Source organism: Sprattus sprattus (assembly GCF_963457725.1).
Source record: "Sprattus sprattus genome assembly, chromosome: 16".
Lineage (NCBI taxonomy): Eukaryota > Metazoa > Chordata > Actinopteri > Clupeiformes > Clupeidae > Sprattus > Sprattus sprattus.
In genome coordinates, this window is record NC_137914.1 from 23760239 (window position 1) to 23785475 (window position 25237).

The following is a 25237-nucleotide window of genomic DNA, read 5'->3' on the forward strand; positions in this document are numbered from 1 at the left end:
ATGGGTCATTCTGACAGTCCAGGGGCGCATCCGAAAATGGTCCAGCAAGAGGCTGGCGACAGCGGGGAAGCGAACGCGCACCAGCGCTTTGAGCTAGCAGACTTCTTAGGAACCTCTTGTGAAAGCACGAACACTGACTTACAACACACGGGAAGTGAGGGCTGGCCACCGTTAACGGTGAAGAGACATCAGCACAAGCACAGCCTGAAACGCCGGTACGAAGTTCTGGAGACACTTGGCAGAGGTACGTATGGGAAAGTGAAGAAAGCAGTGGAGAGAAGGAGCGGAAAAACGGTGAGAGACATTCAGAACCGACGTCATGTTATGTCTTTCATGTCCGTCCGTATTTAAGACACATTTTAATGCATCAGCCTAAAATTATGATGAACGAGCAATATAGATTCACTGATGAAGGTTATTTAAGCTTTTACTTTTCTGTAGTCTTAATAATTCGAATTATTGATTGATTTTAGATTAAGTTTTAGTTGCCAGTGAGGTTAATGCGAATTTTCTCCATATAAAACAAAACAGTGTTTTATTAATGTCTCAGACTGGCACATTAGTCTAGAATAAAGTGACCAATGCATGAATTGACAGCCAAAGCTCTGAGTACAGTTCAGATACTGATGTATGCATATTGATAAGGTTCAAGATTACAGTGTTTTAATCTTTCACAAACATTTGTGAAAAGTCAGTGTAAAGACCAGACTTGTAAGGTTAAGAGCAATAACCCCCAACTCAGTAATCCTTTGAAGGAATTTGTCTGTTGGAAATTGGAAACAGTAGGAAGGTGCTCACGCTGAAAGCACTCAGGCTTTTATGCTTACATGCTTTTCTTTGTTTGTGTGTGTGTGTGTCTGGTCACACAGGTATGGAAAACATGAAGGGTCATGACATTCTGCACAGCTTCCAATTTTAATATCTAATTAAACATCTATACTTTTTCAATAGGCTACCTCTTTATATTTTGACTAATGAAATCCAACTTCATAAATAATTGAAGACTATAGACACTGTTCTTTACATGAGATTGTGTGGCACGTTCTCAGTAAGATTAAGTCTCCTGAAACTCAGATAAAGAAAAAAAAAACAGGATTTCTGTATGGCAAGTCAGCAGTCTTTAACACTTAGTAACCAAAATACCTGACAGTGGTTGTTTGACCATAGCTTGAAAGATTTGATGCATATTTATATTAAGGATTATAAACTACATTAATGTGGGATAAATAGTGTCTGTGCATGTGGAGCCATCTGGACTCCTTTGTTCTCCAGAGGAGAAAATATAAATCATATTCACTGGAATAATAATCAGCTATAATCTCTTTGTTACAGTGGCTCTAGGACAGACAATCCAAAATAATCACTCTACCCTCCCCAGAAACACTGTATCACACCTTACATCCAGAAATATACCCTCATGTGGCCAGCCTTTTGAGTGTGTGTGTGTGTGTGTGTGTGTGTGTGTGTGTGTGTGTGTGTGTGTAAATGTGTGTGTTTCTTTGTATGTATAAAGTATTTTGAGTCCTCAAAATCTTTAGCTTGTTTTGTTGAAAAACAAAGTAATATCAATCACCCTCTCATCCGTCCTCCATCCTCTTTTGGGGGTTTCACTGAAACAAATATGGGTTTATTCGGGATAATCTGAGTGGCCAATGAGATTATGAGAGCATCTGACCGCCCCACTCCCTCCCAGCCTGTCTGCCGCTGATCTCTGGGGTGGAGGCGAGGTGCCCCTGATTCGCCAGGAGTTTAGCGTGCCAGGGATTCCTTCAAACAAAACATATAGATCTGGCATGCAGGAGAGGGTAAGCGGGAGGGGTGGAGGACGGCTGATGCGTCTGACTCCAGATTGGGGTCACAAGAATTTTGACGGACTGCCAGATGGGTCGGCCAGTGGTGGCATGATGGGGCAGCAGGCGGGGTTGGCCGGGGTGGGGGGCTGATCATTAGTGGCTCGCGCAGATGCTGACACACACACACACACACACACACGCACACGCACACGCACACGCACACGCACGCGCACACACACACACGCACACTAAACATATGCTGCATAAAGCAGTTGAAATACATGATCACTGTTTGATAAAAGCACTAGACAGCTTTGATAAGAGTTGATCCTCTATTACTGACTGAAACAAACAGACAGGGGCTGCCACACACAAGGACCCAGGCGCACACATACACACACACGTGCTATCAGGAGAAACAATGGTCAGAGTGTCTTATTGGCTGAACAGGCTTATTGGTGCGAGAGGTTGTGGGCCAAAGGGCTGGACTGTGGAATGCCAGACATTTAACTAGATACTCGCAGACACACAGACGATGCACTCAGTCACACAGAATACCAAGAAGGGAAGAAGGTCTAGGGAACAGGTCGCAAATGTCACAGGTAGGGAGGGGGCTGTGAACACCCCTTGTATTACTATGGCTGAGGAGCAAACCGTGTTTCCTAGAGGACAGTCAGGACTCAGAGATAGGTTTTAAAAAGTATTATTTTATTAAATATTTTAAAAGGGAAGTAGGCAGTTACTCATGTCCTCCAAGAGTGAGAGGGGGAGTCTAAGAGCCTTAGGGGGGTGATGGCAAGAGGGCAGGGGGGAAGGGCGCAGTCAGCAGTCCGGCGGAGGGGTGCAGCAGTAGCTCCTCGCCTTGGGATGGCGGATGGGGCAGTAGGCAGCCGGCGCGGAGGGGTGCAGCAGTAGCTCCTCGCCTCGGGATGGCGGATGGGGCAGTAGGCAGCCGGCGCGGAGGGGTACAGCAGTAGCTCCTCGCCTCGGGATGGCGGATGGGGCAGTAGGCAGCCAGGCGGAGATGTGCAGCGGTAGTTCGTCACCTCTGGATGGGGGGGGTGGGGCAGTAGGCAGCCAGGCGGGGGTGTGCAGCAGTAGCTCTTCACCTCTGACAGGGGCTGGACAGCGGCAGCTGCGTAAAGTTTGGGCTAGAAGATCTCGGATGCAGCCTACCCAGGCTAGTACAGTCAATTTACCCAACACTGTAGATTAGGAGCCAACACAGCACAGTGTAGGCACTTTGTGTAGCACTTCAAACAGAACAGGGCACTCTTAAGATGGACACTGCACAAAACAACACTGCAAACAAAGTCACTATCACTGGATACACAGCAGACCAATGACACTCCAAACAATAGTCACAGCAAACTACTGCCATCAACAGTGAACTCACGTTAGTAACAGTCTGGGCAATGGTCTCTGAGGGTAGACTGGGTAGGCAACAATGTACGAGGAGAGAGAGTGAGAGAGAGGGAGGGAGTGGCCGGTGGCAGGCAACAGGGGCAGCGTCAGAGCAGCTCTGAGTAGCCGTTAGCAGACGGCTAGTTCACAATCTTGCGCTTAAAACCAGACAGGGAGGGAGGCTACTTATCTCCGCGATGACCGGGATGTCTCCTCTTACTCCGGTTAGCGGGACTTCCACGAGTAACGCAGCTAGAACGTTCGGGTTCCTCTTCCCGTCCTCGCTTCCTCTCGGTCCGTCGTCCGCCACGGTTCCGCGGGTCCCAGCTGGGCACTCTGTCTGAACGCATCTCCCCCTTCTTATAGTCATGAAGAACACCTGTAGCTAGTTTGCCAGCTGTAGCTCGTGAATGAATCTAGTTTGTTTACCTGGTGTTGCGTTAAAACCATTCCCAATGGGAAACATATTCCCGACGGCTGTGCCTCCCCCACTGAATTTAGTCACCCCGTGACACAAACACTTGACTTTTTTTTTTACCTGCATTACTAAAGCCTGTGATGTAGTTTTAGGTGAAGGTCTACACGTGCATGACAGTGAATAGCTTTACTTAAAGTGGTAATTAGACTCTTCATTTTGTGTGTGTGTGTGTGTGTGTGTTTCACAGGTGGCTCTTAAATCCATAAGAAAGGAACGCATCAGTGATGATCTGGACAGAGTCCATATTCAGAGAGAGATTGAGATTGTGTCCCTCCTCACCCATCCGAACATCATTCGAATGCATGAGGGTGAGCCTAACACACAGTCACAAATACACACAAGGACAAACAAAGTACACACACACACACACACACATACTGTATGTTCAGCTCCATTACTTGTCAATATGTTATTTTCCACTGTGTCTGTGTGTGTGTGTTCTGTAGTGTTTGAGTGTCGTGAGAAGATAGTGATGGTGATGGAGTATGCTAGTGGAGGAGAGCTGTACGACTACATCCAGCAAAGGCAAAGACTTAGCGAGATAGAGGCCAGGAACTTCTTCAGACAGATCATCTCTGCAGTTAATTACTGTCACAAGGTACTCTCAACTGTCTCTTATTACCTCACTCTCTCACACACACACACACACACACACACACACACACACACACACACACACACACACACACACACACACACACACACACACACACACACACACACACACACACACACACGTTTAAAGCCCATCTATTCTGTTGGATTTAATAGATCATATATAGCAATAATAAACACTAATGTAGACTGGAAGAGACTAGTTTGCCACAGTGTTTACAGACAACACATTTTGTGTGCCTATGTGTGATTAGGCGACTGTCTGAGTCTTTAACCCAGCAAACTTGGTGCCAATTCAACAAACCACAATGTGAACCGTCTCAAGGCCCACAAAACAGCCAGGTTGTGCCTGGGTTGCACTTGACCTGCGGTTCATTATTCAGTTTGAATCCTACCTTGGAATAGGTAGGCAATTCCTATTTGGACGGGTTCTTCTTGGGAGTCAGGGTGGCTTACCAGCGGTTTGAAGGTTAGCACACTTCTACATGGAAAGACAAACTCTGTTGAAAAGGTTTTACAGCCAACAAAAGTGCTTTATACACGCTTGTCGCAGACATCTACAGTATCTTCTGTAATGAATTAGCCGTTTGATGTAAAATATTTGAGTATATATTTTGTCCCAACAAAGAATGTTATTAGTGGGATAAAGTTCAGCAGGTAATAAAGTCTTAATAATCTTTCCATAAGTGATGATTAAAGGCCTCGATATACTTCTGCATCCCTCTCCGTCCTCGAAAAAAAAATGGGCGGCGGGGGCAGGCGGTTGATGCAGAAAAATTTTAACGTACTGGTCGGGCTTACATACTACTCCGACGGCTATGCGTCCTAAAGCCTTTTCAACGCCGGACCGCTGGGTGGGGTAACGACTGTCTGTCGAGCCCGTAGCTACCCCATTACCTCTTTATTGGAAGTCATTGATTGTTTTTCCTCCCAACTGTCACTGACGCTACTTCTGGACCTGTCGGGCAGGTGTCGTCACATGGGCCTTGGAGACATGTAGCTCAGTCAATATTAGCATGTCTAATGCTATATATTCACTTGAGAAGGCAAATGTATCTCCATCGTGGTGGTCATTTTTTTGTGAAAAACATAGTAGCGATTTATAACAAAACGATATGCTTACCTTACATACAATACAGAAACTATTATAAAACGATCCAATAAAATGAATACGTTCTTATTTTCTTTGGTATTTTTGTCACATTCATATTTGCAATGATCACTGGGTAACCTTTGTATAACTACAACGCTATGACAATGCACTCATTGGCCACGAGACGGTTGCCCTTGTCAAAAAGTGGTAACGTGAATGTGTCACTATGAAACAAAGCATGCACACTTCGAACAAATTTACCCCCCAAACTCTGAGGACAGGGCCAGAAAAATAAACCCACGGTATTCATCATACCAATCAACATGCAGTGTTATAGTTATATCAGACACCCAGCAAGAACATGCATACCTCAACATACAGTTGTGGGACTGCGATTTCAACCATGAATATGTTGAAAAACACATACAGGAGCACACTTACTAATGATCCTCTGCCAGGCTCTCACACCTCACACACGAAAAGTTGATTCCAAAAATCTCGAATTTAAGACAGAGTGGATTGACAAGTAGGCTATGCATTTGTGCTGCTTGTGGGCAGGACAAAACCGATGTGTTTAATCTGCAACGAGACAGTTGCCCTTGTCAAAAGTGTTAGCGTGAAACGTCACTATAAAACAAAGCATGCACACTTCGAACAGAAATACCCGTAGAACTATGAAGTAAGGGGCAGAAAAATAAACCCACTGCAGTCTTCATACCAATCCACATGCAGTGTTATAGTTATATCAGAAACACAACAAGAGAATGCATACACATACATGCCAATAAACATGATTCTGATTCTGATACCTCAACATACAGTTGTGAGACTGCCTTTTCAACCATGAATATGATGAAAAACACATACAGGAGCACACTCACTTATGATCCTCTGCCTGGACACCTTTAATGCCCAATTTTCAAGAAGACGATCTTAGAGAAATCGTTGTGTGTGTGGTAGTCGTTTATTGTATAAATACCTCCTCCCGGGAATCCTCACAACAGCGAATGATGGCAACTAACAGACAATGGTTGATGGTGGAGCTGGACTAGTTTGAGTTATAAGCAGAGGACGTGCTTGTAGCGATTTGAGCGACAACTACAACAACAACAGAACAGGAGACAGGTGGTACGTACGTTTACTAGATTTTCCGCTAAATCAAGCGTTAGCGTATTCACAGTAACTCTCAAAAGTGTGCTGCTAATGTAGCTAGCCTCGCTGCTAATAAGTACAACGTTATCGTGCTGATTATGCTCTCACACGCCACCCTCATTGAGGCAAAAGTAATGTTTGACTCAAATGTCTTTCACTGCCGTTTTATGTAAAGTCAGTCATTCTAAATAGGTTCTACACATACATGAAATACATTTCCTATTTAATAGATGCAAAGTAATGCTGCCAGCATTACTCCGTAGCAAATTACGTTAGATGTCAGTTGAAGCTGGTTGGAGAAGGCACTTTCAACACCGAGCCACCAGCCAAGAGACCAACAGTGGTCGGGAGAAATGTACTTTTCGAGGGTTTATATAAAATACGGTAGACTAATGCTGCATGCTGTGCAGCTTTGTAGTTTACCAAAGTCGTACTAAAACATTTTGACAGAAAACAGGAAATGTGAGGTCCTGACGTGTGATTCCGGAAATGATGTTGTTTGGAAATGATGCCGTAAGCTGGCCAATCACAGCCAAGGGGGTATCAGACTCTCTCCGACTCTTTAAGAAAAGTTAGAAAAAAGCGTTTGTCTCCGACCAGCTCTCCGACGCTCGGATGGGCGTCAACACCTGGGTGAAGGTGTTACCAAGGCATGCCAAAGTGTCCCTCTACGACCAAATCGGAGAGCATCGTAGAAGTGTAAAAAGGCCTTAAGTCAGATTTCCCTTGCCCAGAGTCCTTAATGATGCTTTTGGGAGAGGTGCGGGTGAAAGCTGGCTAACCTCAAGACGTTTTTGCTAAGTTCATTAACACATTTAATTTACTTGCCAATACAAACTGTGTGATTGAACAATCTTACTGTACTGTATGTTAACGAGGTGCAGAGGAACCGCTGATATACTATATAAGCTTAGATATACCAACATCACACACATAGCACACATTTACATCTAGCCAGGTATGTAAGCTAACACACAAAGCCACTGACTGTATTGTAATAAACAGCAGGGAGCCTTAATTCACAGCTAATGAGGCCTAGCCATGCAAATTCCACCTTGCTTTTACACATTTTCACCAGCACAAACATTCAAATGTACAAAATCTCTTAATCTCATTTATGGAGGAAAACTTGACTCAGCTGCTATTCAGATGTCCTCAGGCCAAGAGAATTACAGGGAGTTTTCACCACCCAATTTCACACACTGACACAGTTCCCATGATTCAACCCACTTACACTGCACTGTTATTATATGATTTTCATCAGTGCTGAACATGGCATCCTAGGAAGATTAATTTAGCAAAACATGACAGCCATGTAACTGCATAAGTAGTATAGTGGCTTGACCATACATGACCATACAACAATCAAATACAGAGACAAAGACTACAACTGAACTAAAACATGATGGCCATATGACAGTACAGACACTGCAACTGCTGTAGTGTATATTATATTCATGAGTTCTGTTCTCCTTTCAGAATGGAGTGGTTCATCGAGATCTCAAACTGGAAAACATTCTACTGGACCAAAATATGAATGTTAAGGTGAGTTCAAAGTTTAAGGGTGTCCAATTTTTAACACGGATCATGTGTGGTACATTTACAACATTTGTGTGTTTGTGTGTGTGTGTATGTGTGTGTATCTGTCTGTAATGAGTTCTTGACAACTACTGAGTGTTTACTGCAGTGCTTGTAGTTATGGTAAGGCCTTTGATGTGACGAGGTTGTGCATGACTTTCTTGCAGTTGGTTGATTTTGGCCTGTCTAATCACTATGAGAGAGGGAGAATGCTGGATACGTTCTGTGGAAGTCCACTCTATGCCTCACCCGAGATCATCAATGGACTACCCTACCAAGGCCCAGAGGTGTGTGGGTTTTCCAACTCATTTGTGATAGTAAACGTAAATTCATATTTGTTACAATGTTATCTGTTAGGCAAAAAATGTGTGTGTATATGCACGTGTGTGTGTGTGTTTGTGTGTGTGTATTCTTGCTGACCAAGAAGGCAATATGCAGAGAAAAGTAGATTTTTCGTACATGTGTTTATATATCATGGATCTTATGAAAGGGATATTTCAAGCAAATGGATAAGTAAACAGAAATCCATGTAAACAGTTTGACATTCATTGCATTCATGTAGTGCTCTATTCTGGCTGGACAGGTTGACTGCTGGGCGCTGGGTGTGTTGCTCTATGCTCTGGTCCACGGCTCAATGCCTTTTGATGGAGCCAGTTACAATGGCCTGAGAGAACAGATCAGACAGGGACGATACCGGAGACCTCAGCCACCATCAGGTACACACACACACACACACACAGACACACACCTACAAAAGTTACTCTATGGTGTACTTGGTAAATTCCACAATTTAGCAAATCATTAACCAGCCTATTATGAAAGATACTCCCACTATTAGGCCTTCTTTCTTAACTGTATTTATGTTCCTCCAGAAATGTGTAGAGTTTTGCACTGCTTAGATATTTCCAATATGGTTGTGCTCTGAAAGGTATAATTTAGCATTAAAGTATAATTACTAGGAAGTTGTTGTTGTTGTCATCAAACCTAATTTGGTTTTCTTCAGATGCTTGTGCCCTAATTGGCTGGATGCTAACTGTGAGGGTGGAGGAGAGGGCAACGGTGGAGGACGTAACCAATCATTGGTGGGTAAATTGGGGCTGTGACACGCCCATTTGTGACTGCCAGCCTTCCAGACCCGTTCAGCGCTCCGAGTGGCACCAGCCTCCATTAAACTCTGCCACAGGCCACACCATATCCAAGCGCCTACCGTCTGACCCACACTTCAGGCTTACCTTCCCCCCAAAACGGCCAATAAGCAAGCCTCCGTGCACAACCCTCGCCAGGAAACCGCTACTGGATAAGCCTCTCCCTCCAACAAACTTTGCCTCCCTCGGCCCCACAGCCTCTCCAGCTCACAGCCAAGCAGCCAAAATGCCCAAGAAAGGTATCCTAAAGAAACGTTATGAGAGAGTGGCCCACAGCACACATTCAGAAAAGCAGGCTGGAACAGCTGATTTGTCCACTCCCCCAAGTGGTAGAGCTTCCTATAGAGTGGAAGGACAGGGGACAGCAGAAGAAGGCAGAAGAAGGAAGGGTATCCTCAAACGTAACAGCAAATTCACCTCCGGTGCAAAGCCAACATGACATCACCCTCTCCATCTTACCCAGAGTCCCTTCAGTGCGATCCAGACTCAGAACTCCGGAATAGTCATCAGAGGGACATGGAGAACTCCCAGGAAGAGGAACAGGAACTAGAGAGATAAAGATAGGGCATGCCTCTCGTACTCTATCCACCACTCACTTTGCTGTCTGTCTGGTTCTGTTGGTTGTTGAACAGTTACTGGACTGATTGTCTAAGGACATTGTAGTGTTTGACATTGTAGGGAATTGTAGAGTAGACTGAAAACTGGCAAATCGTCAATTTTAATATTGCCTTGGACCTGGGATTAGTATAGACAGTTGTGTCAGTTGTGTATCTCCACAATTTTAACACCTCACAGACTGGTCCAGCCTCTGATATTCTATGTCACGAGGGATGCCCGGGGTTCATATAGACGAGTAATTAAGATACAGCTACCTCTGTTTGTATGTAGGGTAGTAGGCTATTCAAGTCATTCACTCAGGAAATCGCTTTAGTAATCCTAAGAAAAACAGAAAGTTCCTTTTTGTTCAGTGCTCATTTTGTAACCTCTTAAGTTCTGTTCAGAAGCTCAGACTGGTGCTGTAGAAATTAATTTGGCATAGCAAGGTGCTAACAACAGTTGACAGCTCTTGAACCACAACTACCCTATTGTTTATGTAAATATCTGCTCCAATGGGTGCTAACGGAATAAAGTGCTATCACCAAAGGACATAGGTTCACTTCCCACAGATTTTCATTTCATTTTTGTTCTTATCTCTGCTCCACAAAACCATGTTATCTGCATCTATGCACCTCATATGCTAAAGCTATAGGCAACAATTAATCAGATCACAGCTAAGTGAGAGGCTTTCCTGAAAGAAGTTAAAACAATGTTGGGGCCCTAAAGGTTAACTAGAAAAATTAGCTGAATGAGAACCAAGCCAAAACATCCAGTCATACTAAAGATATTAAAGATAAACGTTATCGGGTCAAGTGGGGGACCAGAGGGCGAAAGCCCCGTTCTCACACACAGCAGAACGTTGCTTGGCTCACGTGAGAGAAGTCCGCTTAGTGGACTTGAGTTGAGTGCTCATCTAGGCGATTAAACAGTGGAACAGTAGCATTTACAGAACTACGGAAAAAATCTCCACTGATAAGCCGCGGTGTTTGGTCTTGTGTGGCCTGTTAAGCAGCTTCAGCTTTTTATTGTTTCATTTGAGACTTACCGTCTACATTTTGTAACTGTGGGGATAAGAAAGCTGTCCGTCATCTGGAGAGGAATGTAGTGTGGCTGCAGTGCTATTCAACAGTGCTTAAACCCATAGGGCTTTGTTCTAACGCAGATCCCGAAATGCTCTGTTCAAATCTGAAGGTCTTTTTCTGTAGCCTTTAATGTTTGACATTCTCTTTGTCAGGAGTGCGGAACAGCTGATTACAGGCTTAAGTCTAATTTTCTTGTGGGAAAAAAACAAACATTTGCAGCAGTCTTTTAGAGTGGTCTTGTTTCCCTATGAATTCACAATGGGTTCATAGCAAGGGTGTAGGTTTGGTCTCAGCATTGGTAGGGACACTGCCCCGGTTCACTCTTCTGGGTGATGAACAAAGTATTGATAATAATAAGAATGAGTTTGCAAATATATTGTGAAACTAATTTTTTTTCTCAAATTAACCAAATATTGGTGGGGACTATTTTGTCTTTCCCAAACTTTGGTCGTGACTAGTCCCTATGGACCCTATGCAAACCTACGCCCGTGGTTCATAGCCTACATGTTCTGTATTTCCAATCTTTTTTTTATAGCTTTTAAGAGGTCAGATTTATAATCAAGCAACCTAACCATAAATTGAAGTTGGTTTTCAATTCAGTATCAATCCCTGTCATAAACCCAAACTATCTTTCAACAAAGAACTCAAAAAGACAAATAAAAAAATACCCTAAATAAATATTTATTAAAAAAACCTGACTTTTCTTCACTTTTGATTTCAATTTTAAATCCCATTGTCTTGACAGACCAATAACCCCCTTCTCTCCCTTGATTCTTTACGTGCTGTCACCTGTGAACACCTGCCCCATGAGTGCCAGTCTGGAGCTAAAGGGCTGCATCGGGCAGGAGAGCACACGGGCCTTTCGCATACTCCCTGGCTTCAGCACTATGCTCTCCGACACCCGCAAATCTCTGTCATCCATGTCTCTGGTTGCAGCACCTTCATCGTCCTCATATTCATCTTCCTCGGGCCCCTCTCCATCCACCGGCTGGCTGGGGGTGTCCGGGACTTCAGAGAGACTCAGCAGGATGTCCTGGAGCTCGTAGCGCTCCTCTTGGGCCCGACTACAGCAGTGCAGAGCTGCAGGGTCCAGAGGGTGGGCCTCCGTGTTGAAGATGTAGCCCCCGGCCCCCAGCACACAGTCCCCGTCTGGGCCACCCAGCTCAAATGTGGAGCCGTTGTTGTGCAGGAAGTTTTCCGGGTCGAACAGTAGGTAAAGGTATTTGATGGTCTCGGCCAGGAAGAAGGACTCCATGCGGTTGTCCAGTTTGTGGTCCCTTACATCCTTCACCTGTATTTAACATAAAATAATTTCCTCTCTTTTATTGCCATCAGAGTTAACATCGTCGTAAGCATTTACCTCAGAATTTCAGCAGGTATTCAGCAAGGTGTCGATGTAGTGTGAAATTTAACAGACCAAGTTAGACAGATCATTTATAATGACGCATCAGCAAATGTACAAATTGATGACAAAGAACCCTCCAAATGTTCTACAGAACACCCTTCACCACACAAGAGCCTTCACAGATTCTACCCTGAAAAAAACCTTCTCTAACCGCTCTTTTGAATGTTAAGTGCAGATTGACTCCTAAGGGCTTCATCAGGACTACTGTCCTGCCGTTTGTCACTCACACTGGCAAATCCACACTTCACTCGACTGATCTTCTCAATAGACTCCACGGCGTCCCGTCCAAGCTGCAGGAAGGTAGGGTCCCCCGTGGCCTTGTACAGATACATGGCACTTTCTATCAACTCTATATGCCACCACACGAACACACGTGCGCACACACACGCACAAACACGCACACACACACACACACACACACACACACAGGATATAATTATAGTATGTTAGGGGTGACAATGTTTTAGTCAAGCACATACACAAACGAAACCACAAGTATCTATTGAGCTACTATTTTTTATGTTGAAGTTCTCTGGTACCTAATGTGGTTTCCAAGAAAACAAGTTTAGTGTTTTGATTATTAAACCATTAGAAATTATCAGCATTTTGAAACTACAAATGTTAACTCACAGTACAATTTGCAGTGATCTTTGACACTGTTTTTATGCAGCTACATTTACTCTGTAGTACAGTTTGAAAAACAGACCAGGGTCCAGTTCCACATTAGCTAAGACATTCAACGATTACTGTGTCCATTGGTCTGGTGTGGCCATATGCTATGTATGAGGCGTACCTGGTCTTAGGGGGTAGCCCTCTCTCTTGTCCACTGTGTAGCCTTGAGGAATGCTGTAGAACTCAGGCAGACCGCCAAACTGACGCCACACAGTGTAGTAGTTGTGGAAGGTCCTTACTGCACTGTCAAGGTCACCCAGCAAGCTCTGGTAAAGCCCACAACAAAAACATGTAGAGCTGTTACCTACACCAGCTATTGGCTAGTCTATGAGTTTATTTACAGCCCATACAGTACATCACACTTAAAAGACATTTCTGAAAGCTGACCAACCAGACCAAATTACTGTGGAAATTATTCTTTGAAACTGAAGGTTAAAATGGCTAACAATGATTTTCAAATTGATATCAGCACAACATGCATACAGACAGAAGAGTGTTACAGGATTGTCCTGTGGGTTTGTGGTACCTGTAGGCCAGGCCAGAAGGCCTCCAGAGACTGGAACACTGGCATGGAGACGGTCCCTTTGTGCATCTGGACCCAAAGGTACCAGTCATCAAACTTGGTATAGTTCTTCACTGCCGTATGATATTCTACACGGACACCAGAAACAACACATATCAGGACAAACACACAATTAGTAATCAAATATTCCCTTCAGACAAATCTTGTATTGTGGATATAAGTGCTATCACTAGTGTAGTATTAGAACACTACTAATATTACACAGCACACACCATGAAACATTGACAGCATTTCCTCATCTTGCAGCATGATGGCACCCTTCACCAGGTATTCGAAGTACGAGTCAATGCCTGCTCCGATGCCTGCATCCTGGGCCACCCACTTGGAAGTCACAATGTCGATGTGGTTCCCCACCTGAAGCAGAAAGTAATAGGTCTCTAATTTGCTTCATTATACCATTGGAAGAGTGTGGGATCTCACCAAGGCTAAGAACTATTTGGGCAGAGGATTTTACATCAGGAGGGCAGTGCAGCATTGTACTGAAACCTGAATCAATTAATTGGTGAGAATATCATTCACTGTGATTTAGTTATTCTGACCTTTACTATGCAGAGACAGTGTAGAAAACCATGAATAATGAGTCACTTTATATGCAGAGAGGTGAAAGACAGTTACATGATAGGATAAAATGTTCAGGACATCAGAAAATATCACACAAACAGAGCTAGAGCGAGAGCGAGAGCTATTGTATCTTACCAGTCCAATGTCAGAACGGGTTCCCCAGAGAGCTTTGAGGGCCTTCCATGCCACCTCCTCAAACACAGGATCGCCCGTCAGACGACTCAGGGTGGAAAACTCCAGGATAAAGGTGCCCACCCCAGCAGTGCAGGTGACGGGGGTCTCGGTGGGGTTGACACCCCTGAGCAGATTCACCGTACCATAGGGCATCCCTGTGGGGGTCTGGAAGGCTGAGGGAAACCAGCAAACATGGAAGATCTATGGTGGTGGTGGTGACAACATAAAACCACTGCAAACCTCAAATCATATAAATGAAGTTTACATGCAAGTTCAAGATGAATGATTGATTGATTGACTGACTGATTGATTGGCTGAATCAGATACGTTACTCAACAAGATATTGACATTCAAAAGCATCCGACAGTTACAGAGCAGACTGGCACCACAGATCATGGAAGGTATTTTTATGGCACCTTGTCATTGTTAGGGGTAGATTTATTTTTTAAGACATCTGGAAAAATGACATAATGTGTAATATGTATCTTACAAACCAAATGTGTAGTACATATCATCTTTAAATATAAAGGTTAATACAATAGTGAGAATAAATGTCTGAAATATGAAATGTGACTGAATCAGCAGTACTGGACCAGGCGCTATCCTCACTGTGCACAGATGGCATACACTTGTAATCTAAGCCCTGATCACATCGCAGAGCATCACAGCAACCTGGGAACAAAACGTCCTAGTTTGACCACAAGACAATGTACTTGATGGGCCAAAAATGTGCACTGTGACAGACATCCTACGAAATAGATACATGCTTGCCTTTAAAAAAAAAAAAAAAAACTGAAAAAAACTGGCCTCTCTCTTTCTCTGTGACTGCAGACACCCAGTGACTTTCCATGACCTTTTCTGGGCAGATTGATTTTACAACAGGAGGGCTGTGCTGCCACAAGATGAGGATAATGGTTTGTCGCAGCAGGTATACAATACAGGCTGAGTGCAGTTGAATGTGAAAAGGTCGCACAGGGCCATGCATCAGAAATCTTACTCTTCATCTTAAAAGGCCACACAGAGCTGTCACTGTGTCTCTCACCAAAGATGAGTCAGTCAATGCACATCATGGCAGCTGCAGACTTCACTCCCTGTCAATAATGATTACACTTGAGCAGGATAAATGGCATTCTCACAAACACCTGTCTGTGAGGATGGAGGATGAGTTAGATTCCCTTGGCAAATGTAATCACAGTCCATGACAAACCCATCTGTGAGGGCAACTAAAGATGGGATGATTTCCTTTGACTCGATTTATCAGGAAAGCGACGAGAATGCACTATATTTCTGCACTAAGTTTCTCCCAGGGACCATTCCACAAAATGATTACACTTTCACTATGCACCACTACAATGGCAGTAGTTTGGTTCCCCCCTTGGATACATTTTGGTGTGGTTCATTGACAAAGGATTAAAATGAATCATCTCGTCTTGTAGTGCCAGTGCTTTGACAATAATCTTGATTGGTTGTAGGCTGTTACTTTAGTAAAACAGGGTAATGAGGTTAGGGTAGGCCTGCTATAGTTTTTGTTAGTTAGTAAGTAATTTTGCTCACCTCTGTCACCCCTACTGCTGATGGATGCTGCCAATGAAATGGCAGATAAAGATATTGAAAAGTTTTGGGAATAGGGCAAATGAAGCAACGCTTGGAGTCAAATGTCTATATTTGGAGACATGCAGCTGCTTAACATGGTAGAGTCCCAATTTCCAAAACATGCTGCAGCGTTTAAGGTAGGCTACACTGTCGTTCACACTTCCCTAAGCCCGAGGCACACCAGGCAGATGGTCAGCCGTCGGGCCATCAGTGAGCACCTGCTTTTGCAGTGTTTCCTGTGGCACTAGTCAGACCCCTGTCAGTGGCTTTTTAGCCGGTTGAGCTTGTTGAATCAGCCTCAGAGCCAGTCAGTGAGAGAGATCACACAGATTGGCTGTTCAACAAAATCGTTAAAATCAGAAGTTTCATTTATCTCCAGCTCTCAACACAGGTTGGGGAAAGCCCCTTGAGCCTGTCGCTGTAGTAGGCCTATCGATGCCTGCGCCCATTTAGTGCGTTTTCTACTTATCTTTTCATCTCCGCCTCTTCCTTTTTGTTTCCACAACCAAAAGACCAAAGGGCAGACAACGCCAGTGCCATCTGCAACTTGCAGCTTTGCAAGACGCCTTTTTATATCTATCTGAAAACAATGCCGATATATATGGATAATCGCCTGGAATTTTTGGTGATAAATCGATCCCAGGCCCACAAAGCAGTCGCTACATGTGGGAATCAGCGGGTCTCACCTGGGAGTAGTTTGCGTGCAGCGTCTTCAGCCATGCGGAGCAGAGGGCCCGAGCAGGGCCAACCTTCCTCCACATCCACACCACCCTGCTTGGACAGCAGGTGGGCAGACAGAAGACCACCAACCACTGGGCAAACACACATGGGCATGATAAACACGTTATTTACATACATCTGAAACATAAACTATGTGGGAGTACGATCATGAGACATCCAATTAGTAGGGCTAGTCATACAGTAACATTTCATACACTGCTTTCATTGTGGTAGCAAAAAGTCCTGTAAGGTTGTAATATCTTAAACATATGTAATACTACTTAGACATATATTTAAGACTGAAGCAGTGAACTAGATATCTGAATAATTACTAGAATATCTCAATTCATTGTGACTAATTCTGTTCACTTCCTTTTAAACTGAAACATATCCCTGTACCTCTGATGTTGGTTTCAAATACAGAGGCATTTACATCAATGTCAAAGTCCACTGTGTCTTGGAGGAGAACTGTCACACGCTGAAACTCTGTGTGATTCCCCAGTATCTGTCAACACAAAAAACAATTATTTAAAAAAATGCATCCACACAGCACACAGTTAGCCAATAGACAGGAGATTAGATATTGGGGGGGGGGGGGGCATACCAGCAATGTATCCAAAGCATCGATGAGTGTCAGAGAGAAGCTGGAATGAAAAGAATACAAAGCTCACTTTTTTTTTCAGCAGGTACATGATTCTTTTTTTAGACTTAGTAAAAGGGGTTTCAAACCTGCCCCAAGTATCCTGGCCATCGCAGGTCAGTGGCCGCAGCTCATCATAGGGATAGGCGTTATCAAGGTAACTGTTGTAGGCATGGTAGAACATGGCCTTTATTCTTTCCCTGTGGAACGAAACAACAGAATACCACAGATGCAGAGTAATTGCAGAGTTGTTGGACAGGTAGGTCAGGTCTCCAATAGCTGGATTAGCTCGTTCACCTGCAAAGATCACTTGCAGTAGCAACTGAACTTTTAGGGGGTAGGGACAACAGTCTGCTGGAATGCGTGAGCGTTAAGAGAAATGTTTTGGTGTAAATCAAAGACATGCCCAAAGTGTATTAGAATCTGGACAGCATACAAGTGAACTGTGAGAAATAACACACACAGTAAATTAGCTAGCCAGGTCAGTACCTGACATCTGCTAGCTTGGAGACGTACCTATACTTTGCCATTTCCTCCTCCGTAACCTCTTTGGTACCGGCATATTTGATGCTTGGAAAGACATACGTAATGCAGAAGAAAGTTGTGTACAGGAACTTGAGCATGAATACACGAGGGAAGTAAGAGACATGTAGCCTACAACGTTAGCTGGGCATCTGTGCAGCTTGGAGCAGTTGAGCGGAAGCATACACTGAGCATGCGCATATGTTAACGCTGACGTAGTAGAAAGGTCTGACTGCAGAGCCGCAGTTTCAGGGCAGCAGCATTGAACGCATGTGCAATAGGAAATTGTGTTCTGCGATGCTGGCAAAGGTTGTTGATATTTATGGAAGTCTCCAAACAGACAAGCCAGTGAAACGTGAGCAATTGAATGTAACAATAAGTGAATATACAGGCGGACTGTTAAATTGGCTACTCGGCAAGTTATATGAAGACAAAATGTCTATGCGTTGAAAATGAATACCTTTTGATGCATGGATTGTTGTAACTAGGCAAACACGGGAGGCTATATAGGAAAGCACAATTAAAAGATTGTAGTATGTAGTATGATTGTAGTAGGCCTATTTGTATTGTTTAATTGCAGTTTTAGCCTATCGCACACATTCACTAGAATTGATTAGTCGGCTGAAACGATTTATAAATAACGTCTCTGAATAATAATAGCCTAATTCAAACTGTCGCTGAGATAAACTTCACAATTACCTGTCCAAAAATCAGTTGTAGCGAAAGCTACAAACTGCGGTTCTGCGGCGATGCCGTTGGACCAAGAAAAATATCCTCACATCATCTATGGTCGACAGGTGGTGACAAAGAACTATCAAAGATTTTTTAAGTGTCTGACAATGCAGGTCTTGTGCTTAAACTCAAACTTAATTCAGCAAACTGAGTAAACGTATGTATCCTGAACTGAACAAAGGAAGAAAGTAAAGAATTGATGACAAAAATTAAGAGAAAACATTAAAAAAATTGTGAAATAGCTTGAAATATTAGTCTAGTTTTGAAAAAACACGTTAATCTCGTCCACACAATGTCCTGTTTTATTCATTTATTATTTTGATACAAGAAATATACAGCAATCAGCTACATCTCTTTGTACATGCCTTTGTCACACACATATACACACACACACACACACACACACACACACACACACACACACACACACACACACACACACACACACACACACACACACACACACACACACACACACACACACACACACTCACATCATTTCCTGATACACTGTGGTTTCTTTTTCACAGAAAACATGAACATGAACAATATATACACAATGAAGGTGTAAAGACAAAATGCCCCTAGATAGTTTCATGGTTTCTAGGTCATAACATTGGGCCTATAACACAACTAGGCAGTAGGTTGATATAAATGATCTCAAACAAGATCGAATTCTACACATGTCTGTTCGCACAACTAGCTGAAGTACTTGCTACACTACAAATGTGCTCAGCACTATTTCATGTGTGTCATCATTGCCAGACATAAATACAGTCTGACTCACCAGAGACAAACTAAGAGTTTGATGCTCTTGCTTAGTAACTTCTTGTCTATACTGCACAACGCTCTCATTTTTCACTCTAGACACCCACTACTTACAGAGAGAGAGACTGAGAGACCAGTAGCCTCATATCCCCACACAATCATTTCTCCCCTTGCAATAACAGTTAAACTGAGCTGATGAGATATACAGGCTGGCACCACCAGGCTATCAGGCTAGACCCATTAGCAAAAGATCCAATACACTGTGTTCCCATAATGTTGTTATGTAATTTGGACATAAAATCAGCTCGCTTTTGCCAGCTGTACATCAGACAGCACCAGACTACTGAGCCTGTAAAACAGAGCAACTGGACCTTACTGAATGGCCTGGATAAGATAAGTACTCATCTGTTTATGAGGACTGTCTGCCTATAACTGTTCTAACAGAATAGGACTCATGGCTACTGATGGCTACTGATACAGAGAACAAACATCTCAAAGTAGTTTTTTTAACCTCAGCATTCAAAGGACCATGCAAAAAATCCCTTCGGCAAGATGTCTGTGCTGTGGGTATCCTTGCTGCTGTTCTCCTTGGTCATTTAATAGCTCATGCATTAAGAGTTCTTTCGTGGAATGCAGAGAGATACCACTCTTAGCTCTCCAGTCCTCTCTGTTTCGGCCATCTTGGTCACTCTATGACGTATTCTCCCAAAGTCAGGTGTCCCAGTTCTGATCACATTCCCCCAGTTCCTCAGTCATGTACAGGTAGGAGCTGATCGCTTCCCTCAAGCCCTCACTGACAGGTGACTCCTCCAGCTCTGCTTTGCCTGTGCCGAAGATCATGGAGCTGAAGACAAACAAGAGGTATGTCAGCGCGTTAGGTCCAGATAAATCTTTGGAAGAACCCACGATGCACTCCATTTCCAAGTGAAGGAACCACAGTTATTCTTTTAATATGTGTATAGTACTGATGGATGAATACACAGAAAGATCAAATCATGAGAGCAACTTCATATAGCCATAGGTAAAGGTATATGGAGGTAAGTCACCTGTTCACATCTTTCCAGTTCAGGGTTGGCCTCCTGACAGCTTGTGGCGGGGGGCCTGTTATCACGGGAACATTGTTGGAGCCCTGGATGAAGCAGGGCTCTCTCAACAAGGAGCATAGACCATCACTCGCCTCTGTGGAGTGGGAGCACACATCATTAACACACTATAGCCCTTTTTTGCACATAGTCTGTTACAAAGTGGAGCTAGCTCAGCTCTGCAGTAGAGTTCGCACTTTCACTTTCCAAACCCACAAACTGAAAACTATTTTTTCCCCCACTACGGGACATCAACACACTTAAACACCTATATCTTCAAAGTTACCTAAAGAACTGATAACGTATGCCCTTCCTTCACTGTAGACAAACACGCTTGAGTCATATAATTCCCAAAACAATGAACTTATGTCGATTATCAAAAGATTGACAGGAAAAAAAGGCCAGTCATGTTAACTAAGCTCTGAACAACTGTAGTGTCACCTTGTGGCCTATCCCTTGATTTAAATCAATGATTATACCAACACCATTTTATTAACATTGTACATCTATCTTGCACATCTAACCATCGCTCCCACTGGTAAGCCACGTAAAGGACAAGCGCAGTGAGTTTGAGCCCACCTGAGTAGTGCTCGACCAGGGCGCTGAGGCTAGGGAAGGTGAGACGGGGGGAGATGTAGTGCCAGCCGTTCTCCAGGCAGTGGATGCGGTAGTGTTTCACAGGCCTGTAGCCTGAGCTGCTGCTGCTGCTGCTGCTTCTGCGCACGGACAAGGCGTGGGCACCTGCATGGGACAGGACATGACACAGGAGAGAGGGGAGACAGCTGAGAATGTGCTATTGCCACGTGGAAACGATAGTATTCTTCCACAAAAGTCAAACTCACAGAATTGCATTTTCCTGCAAAGCATTCGGTAAGTTTGTTTGAATGTGTGTGCATCTGTTCACGTATTAGAAGTAACGTTTGTTGAAATATGTGTGTATGTGTGTATGTGTGTTTGTGTTCCTGTATGTGTGTGTAAACTCACCAGGCTCAGACTGACTCTCCCTGATGAGGAAGGAGCCTGCCTGGTTGTATGGGAGCTGGAGAAGTTCCTCTGCTTTCTCCCTACTTAAGCCTGTAAACTGCCATCTGCACAAAAGAAACATGCCAAGAATGGAATTAACATTACACTCTGATTGTTACAGCTTACAGTGGCTCTTATTGTGTTCACACATTTATTACACTGTTCAGGCCTGGTTTTTTAGGTCTTACAGTTTGCTATAATTAGCTTTTACTTACAACTGTACCAGATTCTCTCTGTTCACCCTATAGAGTTAGTTAAAAGTACACTGCCTTACTTACAAGACTCTCATTTTAAGGCAGCCTTTAAAGGCAGATAAGAAGTGTAGATACAAGAAGAAGAGAGAGATAGAGAAAGAGTGACAGAGAGAAAAAAGCAAAGAGAGGTGAAACTTGAAGGACAGATATTGACAGAAAGATAGATAAGAAAAATATAAAGTTGGAGTAAGAAAGAGAGTACTGTCATGGTGACCAAAGAGTGCCAGGAAACGATGATAGAACACAGCGCAGCAAACAGGAAGAGTGGCATATTAACAAGAGGGGGATGTGGAAAATGATAGAATTGGGCTGAGTGAGCTGTAAAATGGAGACAACGAGTCAGAGAGCAAGGTATACAGATTTCAAAGAGATTATCAGGAAGTGATGAAACACAGAAAATTGATTGGAAGGTTTCAGTTCTGCCACCCAGACAATCTCTTATAACCACATCGACCATCTGCTCTTTTATATACCAAATATAACTGTAGAGTTTGTGAAAGAGAACGGGGAAAAAAATATTCTTCATCCAACAAAAGAAATTAACTTGTTATACCGGGTATAACCACTTTATAAATATGTCTAGAAATGTAAGCACTGATATGGTCAGTGCAGAACCAAATGGGAGAGTCATAATGTCTCACCTGTTGTAAGCCTTGGCTGTGTAAGTGCTGGGAATGTAACTTTCCTTCCCTGTGACAGATGACTTCACCTTCCACCACTCACCCTCACTGCAGACGGAAGGAAAGAGAGGGAGGGAGGGAGAGAGAGAGAGGGAGGGAGAGAAAGAGGACAGAGGAGAGAGAAAGAGAACAGGGCAGAGTAAAGAATACAGTCAGAATAGATGGATATATTATATTAAATTAACTTAGTTGCTATCAGCTCGCAGCAAATGTTAATTTCAGCAGAATGTTAATTTCAATGGCAGTGAGTGTGGTGTCTTACTCTGAGAGCACGTTGAGTCTCTCTCCCACTCGAATGCTGCACTCAGCCGGGCCTCCGGACGGATAGTCATACAGCGCCACATACACGTACCTGTCTGTGGACACAGAAGGGGAAAGACGGTAAGAGTTAACATCCTCAACAAGATGTCCTCACAAGAAGAAGCACAGAGCCAATATAACACAAACACATTGGAACGTGATAGAGAAAACAACTCAAGAGAGGATAGGGAAGGGTTTTTAAATTGGAGTAGACTAGTTCTGATTAAGATGTTGTTAGAAAGAGAGCCTGTGTCTCACCATCCACTGGCCTCATCCTGCAGCTAAAATATACACCGCTCTTTACACTCTCTCTTTGTTAACTGAGAATCTCTTTTTCTCTTTCCCTACTGTGAAACAAGATGTGATATGAATGTAGATCTTTGAAACATTTTATATATGTATATATACAGCCGCGGAAAAAATTAAGAGACCACTTCAAAATGATCAGTTTCTCTGGTTTTACTATTTATTGGTATGTGTTAAAGTAAAATGTACATTTTTGTTTTATTCTATAACCTACTGGCAACATTCCTACCAAATTTCAAATAAAAATATTGTCATTTAGATCATTTATTTGCAGAAAAATGACAATTGGTCAAAATAGCAAAAAAGATGCAGTGTCTTCAGATCTCGAATAATGCAAAGAAAACAAGCTCATATTCATTTTTAAACTACACAATACTAATGCTTACACTTAGGAAGAGTTCAGAAATCAATATTTGGTGGAATAACCTTGATTTAAAATCACAACTTTCATGTGTCTTGGCATGCTCTCCACCAGTCTTTCACATTGCCGTTGGGTGACTTTATGCTAATCCTGGCGCAAGAATTCAAGCAGCTCGGCTTCTTTTCATGGCTTGTGACCATCCATCTTCCTCTTGATCACATTTCAGAGGTTTTTTATGGGATTCAGGTCTCGAAATTGGGCTGGCCATGACAGGGCCCTGATCTGGTGATACTCCATCCACACCTTTACTGGCCTGGCTGTGTGGCATGGGGCATTGCCCTGCTGGAAAAAACACTTCTCAGAGTTGGGGAACATTGTCAGAGCAAAAGGAAGCAAGTTTTTCTTCTGGGACAACGTTGTACTTTGCCTGGCTGAGGTTTGTAAAAGACCATAAGGATTGAAAAAAGCGGACTGGAGGGTCTTCTAGTTCGTCTTCTCTGATGAGTCCAATTTTCAGCTTTGCCCAACACATGGTCGTCTGATGGTTAGACGGAGACCTGGAGAGGCCTACAAGCCAGAGAGTCTTGCACCTACTGTGAAATCGGACTCATCAGAGAAGACGAACTAAGAAGAACCTCCAGTCCGCTTTTTCAATCCTTATGGTCTTTTACAAACCTCAGCCAGGCAAAGTACAACGTTGTCCCGGAAGAAAAACTTGCTTCCTTTTGCTCTGACAATGTTCCCCAACTCTGAGAAGTGTTTTTTCCAGCAGGGCAATGCCCCATGCCACACAGCCAGGCCAGTAAAGGTGTGGATGGAGTACCACCAGATCAGGACCCTGTCATGGCCAGCCCAATTTCGAGACCTGAATCCCATAAATAACCTCTGAAATGTGATAAAGAGGAAGATGGATGGTCACAAGCCATGAAAAGAAGCCGAGCTGCTTGAATTCTTGCGCCAGGAGTAGCATAAAGTCACCCAACGGCAATGTGAAAGACTGGTGGAGAGCATGCCAAGACACATGAAAGTTGTGATTTTAAATCAAGGTTATTCCACCAAATATTGATTTCTGAACTCTTCCTAAGTGTAAGCATTAGTATTGTGTAGTTTAAAAATGAATATGAGCTTGTTTTCTTTGCATTATTCGAGATCTGAAGACACTGCATCATTTTTGCTATTTTGACCAATTGTCATTTTTCTGCAAATAAATGATCTAAATGACAATATTTTTATTTGAAATTTGGTAGGAATGTTGCCAGTAGGTTATAGAATAAAACAAAAATGTACATTTTACTTTAACACATACCAATAAATAGTAAAACCAGAGAAACTGATAATTTTGAAGTGGTCTCTTAATTTTTTCCGCGGCTGTATATTGCTGCTCTGTGACACTAGACTGAGATACTGTTGACGTCTCGATATTTGATGGCCATAAGGGGAACGGACTAAATACCCAACATCTGTGGAAGGTTCTCTGAGGCTGGCTGCCGTCCCAGACTTCCGAGCCCAGACTGGGCCAGCAGAACTCACCCAGTGTGGGAGGCTCGTCCTGGTCCAGAAGAGTGACGGGTGTGCTGGAGTCACGGCGATCTTTGCTGGGGCCACCACCCATTGCAGTCTGGAGCTCTTATGTTTGTCTCACTGGATAGATGTTTGGGCTGAGGATGGGAATTATACGTCAGTTTGCCTGTAGAACATTTATTTTGTAATAATTCATAAATAAAGAGTCAATGTATGGGTATGTGAGAAATGAACTGAGCCATGGGCACTAATACAGACAGCTATTTGTGCTACTTCATGATAGACAAAATGCCCTAACGGTTGAGATGTCATTGTGAAAAGATTGAAAAAGACTGAATGATAATGATTACATAAGAGCACAAACTACAGCAAAGTGATTTCTGTCTCAAGTGAACAGATGAGT

General features: G+C 43.4%; 3 protein-coding genes across 3 annotated transcripts; 1 reads left to right on the forward strand and 2 right to left on the reverse strand.

The window, feature by feature from the left end:
• Positions 1 to 9816, forward strand: LOC308377270 (NUAK family SNF1-like kinase 1; the record flags this gene model as incomplete). The annotated part of the gene is made up of 8 exons (XM_080853853.1): positions 1 to 294; positions 3863 to 3983; positions 4122 to 4273; positions 8015 to 8080; positions 8281 to 8400; positions 8697 to 8829; positions 9117 to 9497; positions 9722 to 9816. 8 exons carry the CDS (start codon positions 1 to 3, stop codon positions 9814 to 9816), a joined length of 1362 nt encoding a protein of 453 aa, XP_080709979.1.
• A 1836-nt stretch (positions 9817 to 11652) lies between these two features.
• On the reverse strand, positions 11653 to 17966 carry edem2 (ER degradation enhancer, mannosidase alpha-like 2). The gene is made up of 11 exons (XM_080853399.1): positions 17802 to 17966; positions 17375 to 17485; positions 17250 to 17289; positions 17045 to 17150; positions 16612 to 16737; positions 14294 to 14505; positions 13810 to 13951; positions 13541 to 13665; positions 13136 to 13280; positions 12570 to 12691; positions 11653 to 12228 (listed from the first exon to the last, which is right to left on the reverse strand). Exons 1-11 carry the CDS (start codon positions 17906 to 17908, stop codon positions 11713 to 11715), a joined length of 1752 nt encoding a protein of 583 aa, XP_080709525.1. The 5' UTR covers positions 17909 to 17966; the 3' UTR covers positions 11653 to 11712.
• Positions 17967 to 20018: 2052 nt separating this feature from the next.
• LOC308377607 (src-like-adapter 2) lies at positions 20019 to 24925 on the reverse strand (the record flags this gene model as incomplete). The annotated part of the gene is made up of 7 exons (XM_080854329.1): positions 20019 to 20151; positions 20354 to 20486; positions 20969 to 21130; positions 21374 to 21477; positions 22308 to 22394; positions 22609 to 22702; positions 24844 to 24925. 7 exons carry the CDS (start codon positions 24923 to 24925, stop codon positions 20019 to 20021), a joined length of 795 nt encoding a protein of 264 aa, XP_080710455.1.
• Positions 24926 to 25237: the final 312 nt, after the last annotated feature.

What these genes read in the sequence shown, in the direction of transcription:
- edem2 (XM_080853399.1), bottom strand. Translation starts at nt 17,908, where the DNA reads ATGCTCAAGTTCCTGTACACAACTTTCTTCTGCATTACGTATGTCTTT. An exon ending in ATTTGAAACCAACATCAGAG is followed by an intron (nt 16,738 to 17,044) that starts GTACAGGGATAT and finishes GTGTTTGCCCAG; the next exon opens with TGGTTGGTGGTCTTCTGTCT. An exon ending in CCCGTTCTGACATTGGACTG is followed by an intron (nt 13,952 to 14,293) that starts GTAAGATACAAT and finishes TTTCTGCTTCAG; the next exon opens with GTGGGGAACCACATCGACAT.